Source organism: Nannobrachium achirus, assembly GCF_963921795.1.
Source record: "Nannobrachium achirus genome assembly, chromosome: 13".
In the NCBI taxonomy this organism is placed as follows: Eukaryota; Metazoa; Chordata; class Actinopteri; order Myctophiformes; family Myctophidae; genus Nannobrachium; species Nannobrachium achirus.
Window position 1 is genome coordinate 44,925,616 of NC_137833.1, and position 21,737 is coordinate 44,947,352.

At 44.2% G+C, this 21,737-nt stretch overlaps 1 protein-coding gene across 1 annotated transcript in view; it reads right to left on the reverse strand.

Annotated features, from left to right (window-relative positions):
- Nucleotides 1-6,529: 6,529 nt before the first annotated feature.
- Nucleotides 6,530-21,737, reverse strand: part of slit1a (slit homolog 1a) — a gene marked incomplete at both ends in the record, with an annotated part of 69,671 nt that continues 54,463 nt past the window's right edge. The window contains 12 exons of the mRNA XM_080740767.1: nt 6,530-6,774; nt 9,673-9,884; nt 10,470-10,758; nt 13,020-13,174; nt 14,140-14,270; nt 14,964-15,192; nt 15,693-15,791; nt 16,392-16,485; nt 17,632-17,771; nt 18,420-18,517; nt 19,100-19,224; nt 19,486-19,649. Coding sequence (XP_080596893.1) covers nt 6,530-6,774; nt 9,673-9,884; nt 10,470-10,758; nt 13,020-13,174; nt 14,140-14,270; nt 14,964-15,192; nt 15,693-15,791; nt 16,392-16,485; nt 17,632-17,771; nt 18,420-18,517; nt 19,100-19,224; nt 19,486-19,649 — 1,981 coding nt within the window. The remainder of the gene's footprint in view (nt 6,775-9,672; nt 9,885-10,469; nt 10,759-13,019; nt 13,175-14,139; nt 14,271-14,963; nt 15,193-15,692; nt 15,792-16,391; nt 16,486-17,631; nt 17,772-18,419; nt 18,518-19,099; nt 19,225-19,485; nt 19,650-21,737) is intronic.

The window sequence follows — 21,737 nt, forward strand, 5'->3', positions numbered from 1 at the left end:
CTTGGAACCAACCGGAAAGGCATATTGTCCACAGGGTGCTGGTTTCCAAGCTACCACCACCTGCCTTCGACCTGGTGGAGACAACAAACTCTTTCTAAGGATTCATGATAGACCCGACATGGAGCTCCCTTCGTGACGTCACTGTTCCACACCATTTATACAGCTGGTGTCTGAGAAGCGGGATCACATTTAACCTTTGTAGGCAGCCATATATTTAATAAGCACACAAAAACCTGTTGAATACCGTAGGCTACATACTGTAGCTGTAACGTCGAGCCACATCACAAGTATATCACATTTCAACAGGGCTCTGACCTGGGAGGACTGTCCGAGCAATGGTCAGTTTCCTGATCAGGGTGAAGAAGGGTATCTTGAGCAAATCAAAGAGGACCAGAGATGCATCGGAGGAGACTCAGCCAGACGCCGCACCCCCCTCCCCCTCTCAGCCAGTCGCCGAGCCCCCCTCCCCCTCTCAACCAGCCGTCGTGCCCCCCTCTCCCTCGGAGGGACCCTGCAGGAGCAGATGCTTCTACAAGCTCGTAAAACTGGCGGACTCGAAGCGCAGGGTCAAGAAGAAGAACACGGTGCGTTACGATATCGTTTATGACGAAGAGGACAAGGACGAGGTGCTGCTGAGGTCGGGGGATGACAGGCGGCTCCTGAAGGATGCCATCTTCATGGGTTTGGTCGGCCACACCATGGGCGTATTCTGTCTAACTTATTCAATAGCCATTCGAGTACTGAGCGGGTCTGCGTTGCTAGTGATCCTTTCTGATCCATTGCTGCTTTTATTGGTTGGTTTAGTTGCTTTAATTGATTTTCTGATATTCCAGGCACTCTTTCTGTTATAAATGACTTGATGCCTTTGGTACTGTTACTGGTGTAGATGTCGGCCTTCAAGCAGAGGACTCAAAAGGTCTCTGTTTCTCCATGATTGAGTCAGACCTACTCTACGGCACTGGCTCTCAACATAGGGTCCAGAGACCCCCGGTAGTTAGAACCATTAGAACCAAATGGACCATTAAGTGTCCATTTGGCTCCATGTGTAGTCTCAGAGTTAAGATTGAAGCGTAGTTCAGGGTCCTGGAGATAGAAAATGCTATCGATTGGGAGTCCATGGCCTAATGCATGTCAAAACGGAGGTCCTTGAAATGCTCTATGGCGCGTAGACCTGGACCCTCACAACCACTTCTAGTCTAGATGGCTGCTTTACCTGCTGCCTTGAAGTATGTATGGTACAAGAGGGATCAGCGGAGCATGGTGGCCATAGTTGAATAGGTAGGTCTCTAGGTAGAGAATAGGTCCCATGTTTCAGGTGTTCCTCCAATTCTGGAATGACAGTTTTTAGTTTTTGCCAAGAATGATTACAGACAGTCATCTGTATTCCACTCTAAGGGGCTCTTGTGATTTAGACTATGCTTCACAAGCAGACCAAAACAGCAGGCCCAGGCGGAACCATGTTCAAAATGTGCCTGTCTATCCGGGAGTTGAAATGTAGTAGCATATAGTATGGCTTTTGTATGATGCAGTACTATAGTACCATATGTTATTATAATGATAATATATATAGCATTCTGTTTTCTAACGACGGTGTATACTGTAGTATAGGGCTTACGTTATTTCTTATTTAGTATGCCGTTATTATTGATGTAGTACAGTATACCGTTTATACTAAAGTATGGCTTTTTTATGATGTCGTGTACCCATAGTTTGGCTTTTCTGTTTTTATGTGCAGTAATTTGATGTCTTATATCCACCCGGCGAAGGCAGGGAGGTGAATTATGTTTTCGACTGTCTAGGTTTGGGGCTAATCTTGCAAACCAACTGGACCGATCAGCGCCAAATGTATCTTGCACACTGCTAATAGTTTTGTTGCTAATTTATGAAATATATAGATGAGTGACATCACAGACTGTTCACACAAGTCCGAGATCCATATGGATCTATTAGACCTGTCTGTGTTTTTATTTTAATTTAGATCTTTTTATTTTGGAACCTGTTTTCATCATTACATTTTGTTTAGAACCCATGAATTCACATCAAAACCAAGCAACACGTGCACACAGCAAAATGAGAGAGACGACACACTTTGTTTTAAAAGCACACACGATAAAGTTTAATGAATGAAAAGAGTGGAGTTTCGGTAAACATTATGTCGGTGGCACTACATACATTCAGCATTATTGGGAGTTTATCAGTTCAATCCCACCATGAATCCTGCAACATACAAAGCAAACAGAAGCTTATCTGTAGGACAGAACCCAACCAGAGAATATTTCTTTTTTTAAATCGTTTCTTTTGTTCTTTTTTTGTTTGTTTTTTAAATGTTTTTTTGCACCAGTTCAATACAACAGAGACATTGTGTCTTACATTAACATGTTTATGAATACAGTTCATAAGATGGGACATGGTTTTATGGTCACCTGACCTGATAACTGAATTACATCTCTATGTAGCACAAAGCGTCACTAAAGATCCCTCGACCAGGAATTTAAATTTGCCTGTCCAGTACAGACCAGTGCGGACGAAGGGAAAGGAGACTGGGGAACAAACGGAAGCCATTACACTAGAAAGGTACACACCTCTATGAGATGCGTAGACTAAGGCCTGATTTATGCTTTGTTGACTACAAGTCCTTACACACTTTTTGTCTTTTGTGGGCAATAAATTCTCCTGCATTTTATTTTAATGTTTTTTAACTGTCATGAGTCACACACAAAAAGCTATAATATTAGCCTACGCGGTGATAAAGGGACGCATTTGATATTCGGAACCAATGTCGATTTTCTTCACCGCAAATTAAAGGCATCAATCAACCTGTTCGAATAGTTTAGTTTTGATGAGACATGCCTGCCAGCAGTGGGTGGAAACCTTGTAGCCAATCTACAAGCACACGCCTCGCGTCGCGAGGTGTTGTGTGCTTGTAGATCTGCTATTTTCACTACATTTGTGCGACACCTTTGCCCAGTGTGTACTGTGTAAACCAGTGTTTCTCAAAGTGGTTTCCAATGACTCTGTGGGTTCCTTTAGGAAGGTCTAAATTGACTCTTACAAGTCTGTAACTCTGACAGAATACAAATGGAACCAAATGGACCCGTTCCATTTGTACACTGTCAGAGTTAAGGGAAGACCTTGGAATTTAAAGGTTTGAGAAACACTGGTGTAGACGACCATGAAGCCCGTTTCATACTTCATCATACGATGCTGTCGCTCACTGAAAGAAGCAGGCCTAAAGGCTCAAACGTGTCACAGAATCGCATTTTGAGCTTGTCGGCTGTCTATGGTTTATAATTATTTGTTAACAAGGTGTCCTTGTCGCCAAAGCATGAATCACTACTCATGTGATTCCTTGATGGGATTGTTACACACCACATTAACAGTATGTAGAAACAACGTTTTAACATGGGAATCGATAAGGATAGGAACGCAGAGATGTGGACAGATCAGTGATCGGCAGCCGTCATCTCAAAAATGATTTTAGATGAGTGAAATGTGGATTGAACAACTTCCCTTCTCCGAGAGAATCGGGTCCATCCTTAGGGACCGCCACTTATGATACAGAATGGGACGTCTTATATCTTACATTGGAAAAACTAAATAACAGCTAAAAGTTACCACTTCATGAATAAGCATAGGTCATATTTATCTATACACATTTATACATTCAGGTATGACTGTTTAGTTCACTGTAATTGGCACCATTTCTTCCCTATCATATGGTCTATATAGCCGGTCAGGATTGACAGACATTTAAAAATGGCTAGAACTTCCTCTTTTGTATATCTGTCAGTAATAGGCATATAACTCTTTACATGTCTGTTCTAACAGATTAAGGAGGATCTGCCTCGACGTACAGATCGGCATCTATAGAGGCAACTTGATACCCTATATCTTCTGGCTTGACAGCAGCTTATGATCAGTTGAGCTTGACTACATTTGAACTATTTAAAGCTGCGATCCATAACTTGTTTTGTGAATAAAACATTATTGTAACCACTCTGTATAATGGTAGAGTATGGTAGAGTATAATACAATATAACAAAAACATATGCAGCTCTTGACGACAGATGCCTCCATCTCTCCGCACACGAAACTCAAACCAAAATATGTCACCTTCCCAAATACACTGTCTCTTAGTTTGCGCTCACGCAAGGGGGAGGTCGAACCCCTGTCAGGGTAGGACGTGAAAGTCGCGGATCGCAGCTTTAAACTATAAAATCAACCTCGAAGTACCTCTCTTTATGGCAAACATTTTATCAAATGAAAATGACAAAAAAATACAACAAAATCAACATGAACACAATCCGAAACCATTCTGTATATTTTCGAGTGTGGTATGGTAATTACAGGGGAGATCCATCCCAGGGGGATGTATTGTTTTTCCTTTCTTTTTCGATATCCTTTCTAGCCCAGCTCTGCCCTCTCCCGGCCGTTGCAGCAAACAAGGAATGTCTGAGCCGGCGAGAGCAACGAACACTGTCAGGATTCTCCATATTAAGTTACTTATTTCTCCAAATACCTTACAGCTTTTTATGCTAGTTTTAGTTTTTAACCTTTTTTCCCCCCACTCCCTCCCTTTTTTTTCTTTTTTTCTTTTTTTACATTTTTGAAAATATTTGAAAATTCAGCAACAATTTATGCCTTTTACTTTCTACAGGAAAAAAAGCCTTTAGATAAAATAAATAAAAAATAAAAACAAGCACAGACTCTGCATGAATTAGATGTAATATTCACATGGAAGACAACATATACAATATTAAACAGATTTCTAGACCAATACTGACTCCTTATACATTAAAAGAAAAAAAGAAATAAAAAAGGCCAATCAATCGCTGTCTTCTTGGCCAATTACAAATTAGGTGGTTTGAGCAAGTGAAATCAATAAATCATAAAACACAGAGGGAGTCTGTCGGATACCTTTCCACCAGCTCCACAGCCTCCAGAGAACACAGACTTACTCTTTAACATAGAAAAATACTATACCAAAAAGAAATACAAATATATATATATATTAGAATCTGTTAGGCATTTCTGTATAAAGAGAGGGCTAAAAGGAGTTAGGTTACATCATGAAACAAAATATATAACAAATAAAACAAAATCAATTTAAGAAATTAGACGTACAGTAACAAAACCAAATGAGAAAACAAACAAAACAAAAAAACAAGTCTGCAACTTTTTGTTCTGTAATAACATTGATGATATAAGAAGCTCTACATATTCATTGGCAAACTCTTTTTCTCCGCACATGCAACAGTTTGCACAAGTTTTAATACTGCAGGCATAGAGGGGAGGGGCTGAACAACCTCCTTCTCGTTGGGGGAGGGAGGGGCTTATGCAAATTGACCTAACCCTGAGGCAATGCATTCTGGGGGAACAAGATAACCAACGGGCACTGCCCGCACTAGATGGGGCTCTCTGTGTAGAGAGGACAGACGGAATTGTACCAAACCTCTCACTGCAAGACTAAGAGAGAGAGTGTGTGTGTGTGTGTGTGTGTGTGTGTGTGTGTGTGTGTGTGCGTGTGTGTTCCCAATCACGTGTATGACTAATTCTCAGTGCTGCTAGTCAGTGCAGTCTGTATCGCCGTGGAGTTTCTAAGTATGTAAGGTAAAACTCACAGCTGTGACGGCTAGCTGTGACAGCGGAGACCACCAAGCCTTCGAAGCCCCTCTCATCCCCACTGGATTTATGTGCCACTTTGACCTGACCTTCCTCTAGTTCAATTCGACGTAGGGGTCGCGCATGCGTGGATGGAAAGCCGCAAAACCCCTCCCAGGCAGAGAAATCCCTACAACCTCGACCGACAAACTCACTTATAACTCGACCCTGGATCCAAACAACAATCAACAGCCCCAGTCCCTGCTCACAAGCCCAGCCAAGCTCAACTCAAAAACAGCTTCGCCAAGTCAAAACGGTCCCGCAATCTCCTCTCACCCACTCACCTCTCTCTACCTCTCTCCACGTCGATTACATTTTCTCCTCCTCTCTACAAAAATGTGCCGTCCGTCCTGCTAGCCTGGACCCCCGTTTGTCCTCGCAGGAAGTGAACATGGGAGATGGTTGACTAGACTGCCAGAGGCCTCGCAGATGGTTGTGTTATATGCACTGTGTGTGTTGGGGAGGGGAGGGGGGAGGGGAGGGGGGGTGTCTCACTCTGAACGGAACACCTCGAAACCTCTGGACCCCCATTTTCTTTTTTCAACTCGTCCGTCGTTGTTGCAGATGCGGTGGGTTTTCGGCGCTGTGTTGTTGATTTCTCTGTTACTGTGTAACTGTATGGTCACGCACCCTCGGAAGGGAAGGAAACGTCTTATTTTACAAACATTGTTGTCCATAATATATAGATAGAGGTTTTATATATATTTCTTTATACTCTCTCTCTCTCTCCCTCTTTCTTTCTCTCCCTACACTTTCCTCCAGTCCTCTCTCTCTCGCTCTCTCACTTCCTTCCTTCCTGTTGCCCCAGCTCAGTGGCGGCAGGTTTTGGGGGCGGGCGGGCGGGCGTGCGGCGGGGCGGGGAGGGCCGCTACATGCTGCAGCCCACGCAGCCGCACTTGATGGTCTTTTCCACCTCCTCGCTGAAGGAGGTGCCGTCGCTGCACTCGAAGGAGTATTTCCGGCGCTTCATCCGCTGGCTGGCGCAGCAGGCGCCCGCCTCGTCGCACGCCCCGGAGCACTCCACCCAGGACACCATGCGCGTGGTCTGGCAGATGGCGTAGCCCCGCTGCACCTGGTAGAAGTCTCGGACGGGCTCCCCTCGGCACTCAGACTCTGGAACAGAAAAACCCACCGCCGGAACGTTAACATGACGTTAAACTAACTCGACGCCACCGGAAAATTAAGCCCATTAAGACCTGAGAACGATTCAAAAAAATGTCTTCAAAATCCCAATGATCTGAAAAATTGTTATATGTCAGTCGTGCTCAAACCTTTTCATGTCAAGGATCGCTAGTATTATATATATTTGACAGTGGATCCCCATCTCAAGCTATTTTGTTCCAGGGACCCAGAGAAAGAAAGATTTGAGTTACAAATGTTCGCTTTAAAAAAGAATTAGCAGATCTAAAAGCTATAATAGCCAAAGTATAAAAGAATGGTTGAAGTAGTCAGAATCTAAAGTGACACGGACGCGTTCCCCTGTCTTAATGGCTTAACATAACATTAACCACTCGAACCCCAGCTCGCCTATTCTGTGAGGGGGTTTGTAGGGAGTTTATTAGGATCCCCATTAACTGGTGCATGACAACAGCTAATCTTTCTGGGGATCCACAAAAAAACATAAAAAGAAAACATGACATTCGACAAGATATTACAGGAGGGGGGGAACATTCCGTAAAAATAGCCAATCAGCGAGCTCACAACACATCATGTTGTGGGCGTAGATTGGCTATTTCTTTGCGAAGAGATTGATGTAGATGGGGGGATGGGGTCCGGTTCAAGTCCGGTTCTCCAGGGTGAAAGTGGTTAACCCGTTTTATACATGATACCATGCACCGTCTGACAAAGTATGAAACAGGACTTATGTGGTTAACCCTTAAGTTCTGGGGCATTTTGACCTGTTTAAAAATGTCCTTTGAAAAAAAAGGTAGAAGTTTAAAGATTCTTCACCTGAAACTCACTGGCCTTAAAAGATTCTTCTGTGATTAACATGTAAAATAAATTGCACTACACCCATACTACACCCCTCCCATTTATGAATTGTTTGGAATTAAGACCAATTACTCCCGGGTCAAAATGACCCGCGAACAGAAACAAGGTGAAGTGAATCTGAACAGAACTTAAGGGTTAACTAGTGATGAGTAGTGGTGCGATCGGCAGAGCGCACAATGGGAGGCGAGCTCCCCGCCCTTCAGTCACTGTACTGGGTAAGATGTCTTTCTACTGCACTGCCATCCCTTTAAAAAATGTGATCACTGGCTTCCTTCAAAACAGGCCTGAAAACCTGAACGTGACTATGAGTGCACAAGAAGCAAGTTGGCACCTCGACAGAGTGCAGTCTAGTTTTTTTTAAGCTATGTTGATGAATTGAATACATACGACCACAATGGAAACAAGTCCCCAAGAGTTTTTTTGTTATCCTTTTAGCCCAAATGTATGACTACAAAAAGTGGTGTGTAGTCAAGCACAGTGTTTCTCAATGTGGATTCCAGGGACTCTGTGGGTTCCTTTAGGGGAGTCCAAATTGACTCTGACAGTCTACACTGTCAGAGTTAAAGGACAACTTCGTTTTTTTTACAACAAGGGTTCATATTTTAGATAGTCATTAGAGAAAAGAAAAGATGAGTGTTAAAATGTTTTCATTTACCTATTTCTATTGTTTTAGGGATTTTACTATTTTGATTTCAGTGGTTGGGGGCATGCGTACAAGTGGCTAAATATGTATTTTTAGACACAATAAGCCGGCAATTTCTTTATTACTATTTACACCAGCCCCCATAAGTCACATCTGACCATGAAAGATTGCAGTGCATCTTGGGAATGGGCTTATTGTGTCTAAAAATACACATTTAGCCACTTGCATGCATGCCCCCAACCTGGGGGCATGCATGCAAATCAAAATCGTTAAAATCACAAAAACGATAGAAAGAAGTAAATGAAAACATTTTAACACTCATCTTTTCTTTTCTCTAATGACTATTTAAAATATGAACCCTTGTAAAAAAATAAAGTTGTCCTTTAAGGGGAGACCTTGAAATTTGAAAGTTTGAGAAACACTGGTCAAGCGCATCATGAAGGACAAGCCCCACCCCAGCCATAAAGTGTTCAATCCCCTACAACGAGCGCGGCCGGACAAGGAGGCCTACCGCAGTATCAAGATCAACCCCGCCAGGCTCAAGAACATCTTCCACCCGGCTACCGTCAGACTGCGGAACAAGGCGTGAGCAGCGCCTGTCGTCTTAGACTTTTGCTCTTCCTTGGACCTACCTGTGGATTATACCAGTGTCAGTTTACCGTATGTGGATTGTGCGGTCGACACCATAGACTGTAAAAAAATATGGACGGTGGGAACCCATTGGTTTCTAGGCTGCGAAAATTAAGCTTTTTTTTGCCCTCGTATGGGTGTCGCCATCATTTAATGGTACCCAAGGAATGCTATTGGCTGCTAACGGTCACGTCACGTGTAACCGCAGGGACACATGGGACATTGACTTGAGCTTGCCGAAAATAAAGCACACGAAGAAGAATCATCACAAGCCTATGATCACGAGCCCCTCCTACAGCATACCCTGCTTTAACATCAACATTTTAACATGAATTGGACCATATTTTCACAAAACGCATATCATGGTGATTGAAACAAGGCTTTAAACTAGCGACAGCAACCATCAATGTTTATTAAGGTAAGAAAATCAAATGTAAAAGTTCGGGGGAAATTAATGGAATCCTATGGAGAACATGTTGCTTTTGGTATGTAAAAGTTCGGGGGAAATGAACGGAATCCTATGGAGAACATGTTGCTTTTGGTACCAGAACAGCGCAACAATAGCGGCCAATCATAGGAACTTTTAGTTCTGCGTTTGCTTCATTTTAAATCCGGACAACTGGCCCCCTGGTCGACACACGCTGAACATTTTGACTTTGTGGACACTATCTTTCTGTTTTAATGTGTTCTTCGGTCCAGCACCTGGTATCGTATGGTTGGTATACTGTTATGTGTGCCAAACCAACCTGCGTCACAGAGCTCTCCGGTGTAACCGCTCTCACAGTGACAGTAGGCGTCGCCCGTGTCGGAGATCTGGCAGCGTCCGTGTTTGCACGCCAAGCGGCGGCAGGGGTTGAAGAGCTCCCCCTGTTGGTTGCACAGGGCACCGCGGTAACCTTCTGCGCACTCACAGCGGTACGACTGGTTGTCCAGAGGTATGCACTTCCCGTGAACACACCTGTGGAGACACAAAGCCCAGTTAGACTGTGTTAAATGTCATAGCGGCACTAAGGATATCGATAAGGTTCTGCAGAAACCGCTCTGGAGAGACTCAGATGTGACGTAGCATTCCAGTCCAACTATAAATTAGGCAAATCTACGTCCGTCTGTGAGTCCGCGATTACGTCATCCAATGGGAAAACCTAGAGGTTTGTGCCCGCTCCGCACGTTTACACCAGCAATACAAGCAAGCCTGCCACCAACTAAATTGACCCATACAAGTCTGTAACTCTGACAGTGTACAAATGGAACCAAATGGACCGTTACTGTCAGAGTTAAGGGGAGACCTTGAAATGTGAAAGTTTGAGAAGAACTGCTTTAAATCAAAACTTGAGGATGTTCCAGTGAAAGGTCTATGCGTTCAATGCAATACAATGTTTTGAACACACTGTGTTTTATCAAGTTCAGAGTCAACACAGCCATCTAGCTGACGTGAAATTTAATACGGGTGTTTTAAATACTCAACGTGGAACAGGCCTTGCCTATAGTCAGAGCTAGGCTCTTCTTCTTGGTATGCTAACAACAGATGAACAGAACAACATACTTGCTGCCTTGGCAGGGGTTGGTGGCGGCCTGGTCACAGTGCGGCCCGCTCCAGCCCGGCTGGCAGTGGCACACGGGCCCCTGGTCCCCGTCCGGCTGGCAGATGCCGTGCAGACAGTAGATCTTCTTGCAGGGCTCGCATCCCGGCACCACGCCGGGCTTCATCTGCGTCTTGGTGAAGTCCTGGAGCTCGTTGTTGATGTACAGGTTCTGGATGCAGCCGTGGAAGCTGGAGCCGTTCTGGATCTGCCACAGGCGGAAGGCCGTGGAGGGCGCGTCCACCGGCATACCTGAGAGAGAAGAAACAGACAGACAGACAGACAGAGGAGCAGAAGGAGGTGACGGTCATAAGTGTGAAGGAGGTGGATATGGGACAGACAGACACTACATCTAACACAGGGCTGATATGAGTTTAATGGAGGAAGCCGTTGTCAAGCAACGTGTGTCCTACTGGTGCAGATGTTATCATTAGGTTGGAGTGCGATTTTTTTCTTTTTTTTATGTTAAAAGGTTAAAGCTCAATATTCTGATAGTAATCGTTGTTAACAGAGTGTTTGTTACAGGTAACAGGTGTCTCCCCCTGTATGAAATACTTGTTTCAGCTCAGGATAGCATTTTTATCCAATCAGGAGAACCCCACGAACGAAAATGGAGTGTGTTCCAGTTACGATTTGGTCTGCTCGTTTTTGTGTCATCACTTCAAATGTCACATGTTTATCCCGCATCCTGAGATCTCTTCTTTCACCATAGTAAAAACTGCATTCATGGTCTGGAGATGGCATGTTTTTTACGGACGGATAAAAGGGCAGGGGCTCAAGCCCCCTTTGATGTCTATGTGTGCATGTGCCTGGACCTGAACATATCTTTTCTGTTTGCTGAAGAGACGTGGAGGCCCCTGTTACTTAACCACTGCAGTGATTACTACCAGAATATTTAACGCTTTAACAAAGGAATATCACTTATTCCTGCATAATGTATCAGAGAATGGATTGCTGCACCATAATATGAGGCACAGCATTGCTGAGACAACAGGCAGTAAAAGACAAACGCAGGGCATCTTGTCTTGTATGAATGCTGGGTTATATTCACTGACAAACAGCACAAAACATCACATCACAAAATTGGCAAAACTAGACAAAGACACTCATTAATACCAACGAAAGAAAATTAAACGTTCAAAACACACATACAGTACAAGAACACATAAATACATAATGTCAATGAGTGTGTGTATTTAAAAGGCATGCCAATACAAAACAATGTGATTGAAGTGAAGACTGTGTCTGGTAGTTCACGTAAAAGGCACTAGGGGGCACACTTTGCACACAGTAAAACAGCATGTCTTGTTGAAGGTATTGCAGTATTAGTCTATGGAAAAGACAAGGGTTCACTGTGTGCTTTTTAAGAAGGTTATATCATCAGACTATGCAGACCTAAAGGACCTGAAAAGTATTGTACTGTATGTTAAAACAGCTATTTCTGGGAATCTCCTATGTCCAAAACTGTTACTTTGAAAAACAACAAAAGTGGCATGGTACTAAGCTCAAAACGCATTGCGAGGCCTGCCACCTTTGATGCTTTTGTGTGACACTGTGGTATGGTCAAGTGGTCCTTAATTCACGAAAAGAAATTGTTTCTGTCATACATGCATGTACTGTAGGCTATATATCGTCGTTGTCGGGTGAAAACCCTCTATGTTCAAAACCGTTTGTTTTGCATTTATCATTTTGAAAACGAGGCAAACTAGTGAAAACAGCAGATCTACCAAGCACACAACGCCTCGCACCGCGAGGCGTTGTGTGCTTGTAGATCGGCTGTTTTCACTACTTTTGTGCGACCGCCTTGTATGATGAAGCGGGGCTTTACTTAACGAAAGAATGTACAAATCTGAAACTTAGAGATACGAGGTTTCCGCTCGACAACGACGATATATTGTGAGGTTTTCATATTTTACTGTGCGAGAATAATTTGGAGTACGTCGCCTCTAGCAAACACAGTCATGGCTGGAGGTGGGGATGGGTGTGGTTGGAGGTGGGGATGGGTGTGGTTGGGGGTGGGGCATGGGTTTGGTGGAAGGTGGAGGTGGGGCTGAGTTGCGGGCAGTGGTGGAAAGTAAGTACATTCACACATGTACTGTAGTCTATTTTGAGGTACTCTTACTTTAGTATTTACATGTATTTGCTTTATCTTTTACTCCACTACAATGATTTGACATCTTTAATTAGTTACTTTGCCGATTTATACTATTAATATAAAAACATACATTAGCCACTTTTAGAGCTATTTTATAATTCCCGCAAAATTTGAAAATAGGCAATCTACAAGCTCACGTCGACGTGTCTCGTTACGACGCACTGTGAACTTGTAGACCCGCTATTTCCAAGCATTTTCAAGAAATTTGAGTCCACCACTGGTTTGCGCGGGGTGGGGTGAGGGTTGGGGGTTGGTTGCGGTGGTGACATAGCGAGGGGGTGGGTGGGGGGGTGACAGTAGCGTAGTATAGTTAGAGTGCCTGCAGTGGAGAGGGGTGTGTTCTGGAGAGGGCCCCTACCCCCCACGTATAGCGGAGCCTCCCCGTTGAGGGGCCGCACCGCCCCAAAGCTGTCCATGCTGGTGGGGAGACCCCCGTCGATGGACAGGTTCACCATCTGGTCGAAGGTTACCAGCTCCACCGTGTGAAACTGCCCGTCGTTGATGGTCTCGGTACTGGGAAACACAAACGCACACAGACACACACGCAACTTAGCCATATAGCTTGAAACACAGCATTTGTTGTTTTAAACCAGTGGTTCTCAAACTTTGACATTTGAAGGTCTACCCTTAAGTTCTGACAGTGTACAAATGGAACCAAATGGACCCTGTCGGGTCCATTTGGTTCCATTTGTACATTGTCAAAGTTACAGACTTACTTACTTACTTACAGAGTAACCTAGAGACTTGTAAGGAACCTAGAGAGTCCCTGAAATCCACTTTGAGAAACTGTTTTAAACGTAGCAAATCATCGTTTCAAAAACAGTAATTGTCCGGTTTCACACGCTGTGGATGTTTTGCTCTTGTGTAATAGTCTCATGGTCAAGGTAAACTTTATGGTCCGCAGTGAAATTTGGCTTGGGAGTTTGCATCCACGCTACAGCCCCATAAACATACAAAAACATACAGTGCAAAAGAAATACATCACAAGAGACGGACAAAGAAGTGCACAAATAGTGATATTCACCTAGCCCCTTACCATTGCCGTCCTATTTCAAAGCATCCTTAAACAGTTTAGTTGACACAGGTACAAATTAGTATTTGAATCTGTTTAAGCCACACATGGGTACCCTGTACCTTCTACCAGAAGGCATTCATTCAAAATGTCTTAGTGTAGCTTGCTCAAACTATCTTGCCCCTATGATCTGCTCAAGCCAGACTACTACCTGAGCATACTTTGAATGCTACATCGTCAGTACAACTACAGCATGCACCCTGAATGCAGCACACAAGAAGCTGTCATCATTCGTCATTTCTGTTCACACAAACATTTCTACAGACTCTGGGTGAACCGAATGGGTTCCCAGATTGCCATTGCACTAGTTGTGCCGTGGAAGCATTGAGTGAGCCTGTCTCAAAAGGCTATGAGTATAAATGTCTGCCTTGTTGAAGGCGATCAATTGGGGTGGGGGGCTCCTTACCTGTAGATGGCGTGACCGGGCAGGCTGCCGGGGTCATAGCTGACCTTGACGTGTCCTTCGTAGAGCTCGACAGCGATGTGGTCGTTGTCCCCGTTGTACAGGAGAATCCCGTTATCCTCCGCTGTCGACACCTGCACACAGGCAAATCCTGAGTGTTAATTTATACATTTGTAAACTCTGAATACTATACTATTATTATAGTATTATATCAGTTATATACTTGTGTTTGGTCAAAAAGCACCGGGTCACTCTTTTTAGTCCATATATGTCCTTTTTATGCCCATATATGGAGATCCCTGATGTCATCAATATTAAGCCCATATCTTGGAATGCCCATATATGGACATACTGTGTCAGTCTCATGTGGTCTATGACTTCGGACATCTATGATGTCAGTCATCTCCATATTTGGGAAAAGTTACATTTTTGCATTTTCCCATTCAAGTCAATGGAGAAAATGAATTCAAAATGAATTCACTAATACATTAATATGAATGAAACTATATATAACCCGTTAGGGTCCATTTGGTTCCATTTGTACACTGTCAGAGTTAAGGGGGAGACGTTGAAATTTGAAAGTTTGAGAAACACTGCTTTAAACCAACACACAGAGTCCAGGGACTCCTTTGGGGTGGTCTAAACTGACCCATACAAGTCTGTAACTCTGACAGTGTACAAATGGAACCAAACGAACCCTAGCGGGTCCGTTTGGTTCCATTTGTACACTGTCAGAGTTAAGGGGAGACCTTGAAATTTGAAAGTTTAAGAAACACTGCTTTAAAACAACACTTGAGGATGTTCCAGTGAAAGGTCTATGCGTTCACCTGAAGCGTGATGTTGGCCTGGGGCCAGTTCTTGAGGTCGGACAGCAGCAGGTAGGAGTCTCTGTCTATGAAGTTGACGCTGACCAGCTTCTCACAGCGGGGACCCCCGAACCCTGGGAGACACTGGCACAGGGCCCGGCCCCCTCGCTCCACGCAGGGGGCCTCGTTCTGGCAGTCTGCCAGCTCGCACAGGGACACCGGCGACGACGACACCTCGCACAGCTGACCGCTAAACTCAGGGAGAGAGAGAGAGAGAGAACGTTCTTGTTGAACCACTTATTAAGACCTCAGGCCGATTCTACAAATACCTTCTAAATCAGTGGTTCTCAAACCTTTGCGTGCCATGGACCCCCAGATATTTGACATCTGAAAATGTTTTGTGCCAGGCACAGAAAAGTTTTGTATTTTCTCTGCACAAATTCGTATATATTCGTCCAGATTTTTCAAAGATTTTCAAAAATAGCAGATGTACAAGCTCACAGTGCTGTGAACTTGTATAGGAACAAGGGACAATGGAAAACAAATAAAACAAACAAAAATGAGAGAGAGAGAGAGAGAGAGAAAAAGAAAGAAAGAAAGAAAGAAAGAAAGAAAGTGCTGTAGTTTTACAAACTTTACAAATACATTTCAGAAAAGAATAATGTTTTAATCAGTAAAATAAGTCACTTATTGCAAGGGAAAAGCAAATAAATCCAAACTGTATTGTATAAAACATAAAGCGTGTCTGACCTGTAGCCCTCGTCACAGATGCAGGAGTATCCGTTGAGCTCGTCCACGCACAACGCTCCGTTCTGACACCGATGATCCTGGCAGTCATCATAGTTCACACTGCAGTCATCCCCCACGTAGCCAGGAGAACACACACACCTGCATCACACACACACACACACACACACACACACACACACACACACACACACACACACACACACACACACACACACACACGAGTAGTTCAATATTTGCACTGAAAATATGTCGTCCACTGTAACGGTTCTCTAAGTGTGGTCCGGCGAGCCCCAGGGGTCCCTGAGGGTTAAAACCCAATGAGAAAGGGTATCAGAACGACTGTTAACATCATAGGTTTCACTCTCCCCACCCATAGTTTTTACCGTAATAGAATTCTGTTCTAAATCAAATTCTCAAGTTCTCAAAATAAATGTGAGTGTACAAATGGAACCAAGTGGACCAAAGGGTCCATTTGGTTCTAGTTGTACACTCTCAAGAGTTACACTCCCGTAAGGGCCCATTTGGAACCCCCTCAAGGAACAATGAGGGTCCCAGGACCCCAGTTTGAGACCCACTGGTGTGGCAGAGTGTTTCCAGTGAGCCAACATGCACAAAATCAGCACCCTGGCTCTGTTTGACCAGAACGGACCAGAACTTGACGTGAAAATGTTTTGAGCACCATCACTGGGTGTGACTCACTTGGGCCCAGTGGAGGTGATGAGGCAGGTAGACTGGTGCTTGCAGGGGCTCCGTCCCGGAGCACAGACGTCCTCCACCTCCTCACACAGCTCCCCTGCAGGGAGGAAAACCTAGGTGAATATCCATTTCATACTGCCGCGTCAAAAGGTAGCAAGCTTCGTTTGATTCCTGAATAAGGGAGTTGCAGGTTCAAGAGTGGAGACCGCCCACTGCTCATCACAGCCACTCACTATCAGAATCACCTGCCATACACCTGTGAGAATGTCACCTACTTTCGTGGTTGAACAGTCCCCCAACGACGCCAGCTACTGTACGCAGGGTTCCCACACATGTTTACCAATTCATTTCCAACTCTTTTCCAAAACTTTTCCAGAATATGTAACCCGATTTCCAGGACTATATAACAATAATTCAGCTCAATAACGAGTTGTTTACTCCTATGCGCAATGCCCAAAGACAGGTAGTGTATGCCAGTGGTTCTCAACTCCCGAAATAATCATATTTGAACCCTGACAAGCACTAAGAGTAGAGGAATTTTGTATAACACGGTTTTATTGTGAAAATAGCCGATCTACATGCTCACAACACCTCGCAACGCGAGGCCTTGTGAGCATGTAGATCTGCTATTTTCAAATTTCTGACTCTAATATTTGACAATTTGTTCAATGAATCATTTCAGAGGTATTAACAAAATCAATAACCAAAGACAATGCATAGCTATTTTTTCCAGGACCTTCCAGGACCCTTGATCAATTACAAAACTTTTCCAGTACTGGAAAAATATTTTTCTAATTTCAAAATATTTCCAGGAATTTCATGAGGGAACCCTGTGTACCTCCTTGTCCTCAAATTTCCCCCCTTTCTCTATTTTTTCCAGGAGCCCAAGGGGCAGTGTCGGAGCAACGATGGCCGTCCTCTCCTGAGACTATACCCCCACTCACCCTATACCTGGGTTCCCCATTCTTCCCCTTTTTGTTCGATAAAATCTGTTAAACTTGAGCAGAGTTGTGGTCTCTTACTAGTGAAGTAACAGTTTTGGACAGATGAGGTTTCGGCCAAACAGAGACGATGTGCAAAATAACCACAATGGAAATAATAGTGACAAGGAGCATGTGTGTGTGTGTGTGTGTGTGTGTGTGTGTGTGTGAGTGTGTGTGTGTGTGTGTGTGTGTGTGTGTGTGTGTGTGTGTGTGTGTGTGTGTGTGTGTGTGTGTGTGTGTGTGTGTGTGGGATGCTGTACCTGTGTAGTAGGCGGGACAAAGACAGGTGTAGTTGTTGATGCCGTCGACACACGTGGCCCCGTTCTCGCAGTCGTTGTCCTCGCATTCGTCGACGTTGGTTTGGCAAGTGGGGCCCTCGAAGCCCAGGGGACAGGTGCAACTGGGTGAGCGCAAGCACGCACACACACGCAAGCACACGCGCACGCACACACACACACACACACACGCACACGCACACACACACGCACACGCACACGCACACACACACACACACACACACACGTTTTAATATATCGCCAATATACCTAGTGCACCACCTCAAAACCTACCCCCTCTGTCTACCCTCTAAAGCAGGGGTCTTCAACATTTCCAGGCCAAGGACCCCTTAGTTGAGAGAAGAAGCAGGGACCCCCACAACTTTATCATAGATTCCAATAGTTTGACAGCACAATCATTTGGATTCATGTCAATTTCTGTTTTCAGATATTTAACCACTTGAACTGTCAATACTTGACAGTTCAAGTATTAAATAAACTTGACTTTTCACTCTGTACTTTTTCCCCTCTACACCAAAGCTCTTTGCTGAAAATAGCCGATCTACAAGAGCTTGTAGATCTGCTATTTTTGGCTAAAGTTCTCAGAATATGGATGCTAGGGTTCAAGTGGTTAATAGAAAAAAGGAGAAGAAAAGGTTTCTATCACTCAAAGATTTGGAGGACCCCCTGTAGTTACTCTGAGGACCCCCAAGGGGTCCCGGACCCCCTGTTGAAGACCCATGATCTAAAGGAAGGAGTCCTTTCTTCCTCACCTGAACTCTCCCTCCTCGTCCTGGTTGAGCTGGCAGGTGCCCCCGTTGGCACATGGGTTACTGACACAGGCGTTCAGAGCTGTCTCACAGTTCTTGCCCTGTACAGCAGCCCGGGACAGAATGGGTTGCAGTGATTATTACAGTACTTCTTCAGATATACTGTTACACATGTTGCACCGCGAGGTAAAAACCCACCGCAAGATGTCTAATATCTAATGCATGTCTGTCGGGTGGAAACCTCATTATGTTCAAAACAGTTACTTTTCAGGGTATAGAAACCCTTGTTTTTTGGGGGTTTCTATCCTTTAAATCCGGGAACCCCCTTTGGAGTAGTTGTTGCTATGTACAATGTATAGCAACATAAATCTTTTGAAATTTCTCAATGAATATTTGAATGTTTTTTCTGAAAACTTCGGCACATTTAGAATCGGCCTCAGGTGTAAATGGGTTAAAATACAGCAAAAGAAGCAGATCAACAAGCTTGTGGATCCTTTGCCGTATGATCAAGTGGGAGATTCCTTTACGGGAGAAAAAACACACACAAAAAGTTTAAAAAATATATAGAGAGATAAGAGGTTTCTGCCCGACAGCAACAACAACACCAAACCAGGGATCACTGAAATTGAAAAATAAAAAAATAAAAAGGCTGACAATCACTATTATCAGAGATGGGTTCTGACCTTGAATCCTGGGGGGCAGTTGCACCTGTAGATCTCCCCCAGGTCACTGTGGCAGATGCCCTGGTTCAGACAGGGACTGGACAGGCATGGGTTGCACTTGGCAAGGATGGCGGGGTCCACCTCGCCTGAACACAGATAAATGGATAGATACATTGATTTATTTCTGTCACTAAATAAAAACTAAGCTATGATGACTAAAAACGAAAGCCTAAATATATTGACGATTTCGTCGACAAATAAAAACTAGACTGAAATGTTAGGGAGAAATAGATCCAGTAGAGCATTGTCTGAAGGAAGCCAAACCAACGTTTGTACTCTTCTGTACCAGTACAAAAGATGTAACAATAAAGTACCCTTTGAACCCTTAACTTGAACCTTGAACTCACCATGGCACTCAAACTTCTTGGCAGGTGTGGTGAGCAGCAGCTTGCCCTCCATGCCCTGCGGGCCGGCACAGCGGGCGATGCCAGGCTCCTTGTAGCCCGTCTTCACCCAGTCGGACAGCCAGCGCAGGCGGCAGTCGCAGTAGAGCGGGTTGGCGCCAATTGCCCTGGGTTGATAGGAGAGAGACCTTGGTCAGGGAATGGGTGCGTTTTCAAAACAATTGAAATAAAAATGTAATCAATCATGTATGTCTCATTCTTTACAAAGACATTCAAACATAGATTATATCCTTTATTAATATAACTTTTGAAGCTGTTTTGTGCTTTTCTTTTACCTTTACTTAATTGTATGTGGTTGCACTGCACAGTGTGTTCATTTTTGGAAATGATTGGAAATGATCATGATCATCAATCATATGAGTATAATATCGCATTTGAGCTCGTAGCCTTATTTTCTCAGTGAGCATCCATGGCAGAAGTAATTTCCATAATTTTACCCCACTTAGCACACAAAAAGACTCCATCATCACCAGAACGATCTATTAATGCTGTTTGATTCCATAAAGAAGCAGACCAAAGCTTTTATAACAAGACACGTTTTGTTGAACACAGGTCTGATTTAGTAAAAAAAGAAAATAAAAAATAAATGGGATCAGAATCTATGATACTACATACTGTATCAGTCTAATATTGAAACAACTTTACATAAGGGTATGTGCACGCAATGCACAACACCACCAGCAGGTGTCTCTCTAAGCACTCACATAAACTAAAATTGTAAGCACAGTGCACTATACCAGTGGTTCTCAAAGTTGATTCCAGGGACTCTGTGAGTTTCTTTAGGGGGGTCTAAATTGACCAATACAAGTCTGTAACTCTGACAGTGTACAAATGGAACCAAATGAACCCTGACGGGTCCATTTGGTTCCATTTGTACACTGTCAGAGTTAAGCGGAGACCTTGAAATGTGAAAGTTTGAGAAACACTGAACTATACAATTATAAATACTGCTTGCTTTACAATTATAAATAACGCTTGCTTTGCTAAGTGAGGTGCATATTTAAAGCATATTCACTAACACCTTCTCTCTCTCTGTGTCGTTCATCATGTGTGGGGGGGGGCTCTCAATTATAGAGGAACGCGGCGTGAACAGAAGGCACACTTAACCACCTCTGTCACGGTGGTCGTGAATCAATGCGGCTCTGTCCTCCCCCCCCCCCCCCCCCCCCCCCCCAAACCCCCCTCCCCCCTCCCTCCCTCCTCCTTTACAGATGCACAAACAGTGGATGAATCGATGCTGTTCCATTACGGAGGAACACGGGCTCATCTTTCAGGGACGCCGGCCGGGCCCAATGGCTGACACCTGACATCTGCTTAACATGGAAGCCCACTTGACTGCATGCGCCTCCTCCTCTCGGATCAATGGAACCTCGCCGCCTCTCCCTCTCTCTCTCTCTCTCTCCCTCCCTCTCTCTCTCTCTCTCTCTCTCTTTCTCTCTTTCTCTCTCTCTCTCTCTCTCAGGTGGCCTCGACTCTTTGTCCCGTTCCTCTCCATCATTCGCTCCTCCAATAAAAGCCCCTTCAGTCGAAGCCCACCGTTGACGCAAAAAAAAGGAGGCTTTGTTGAAAGGAAAAAAAAAACGACGGTAAAAGAAAAGTATGTCTGGTACAACTAGGGCTGTCACGATTATGACATTTAACGTGACGATTAATTGTCACTCTAATAATTGCGATTAACGATTTAATTGTGTTTTTGTTGTTGATAATTACATTTCTGTTTGGCTTTTAGGCTTTGAAGTTGCACATGGTAGATATGACACATAACCTAAATGTACAAAGAAATTACTGACATATTTGACAACTTTATACTTAAAATAGAACATTGATAGTGGAAACAGCCGATCTACAAGACTTAGTCAAAACGAACGCTTATAGGATTTTGCGACGCGCCGTCTCCGTCTCCACTAGACCGAGACATTGATTGTTATATACTGTAGAGATATACAGTGGAGATACATCTGTTTAGTTTTAAATGCCGCCACAGTGACAGCAGACGCACGCATGCACACACACACACACACACACACACACACACACACACACACACACACACACACACACACACACACACACACACACACACACACACACACACAAGCGCGCGCGCACACACACACACACACACACACACACACACACACACACACACACACACACGCACACACAAACACGCGGGACACACTAACACGCACGCA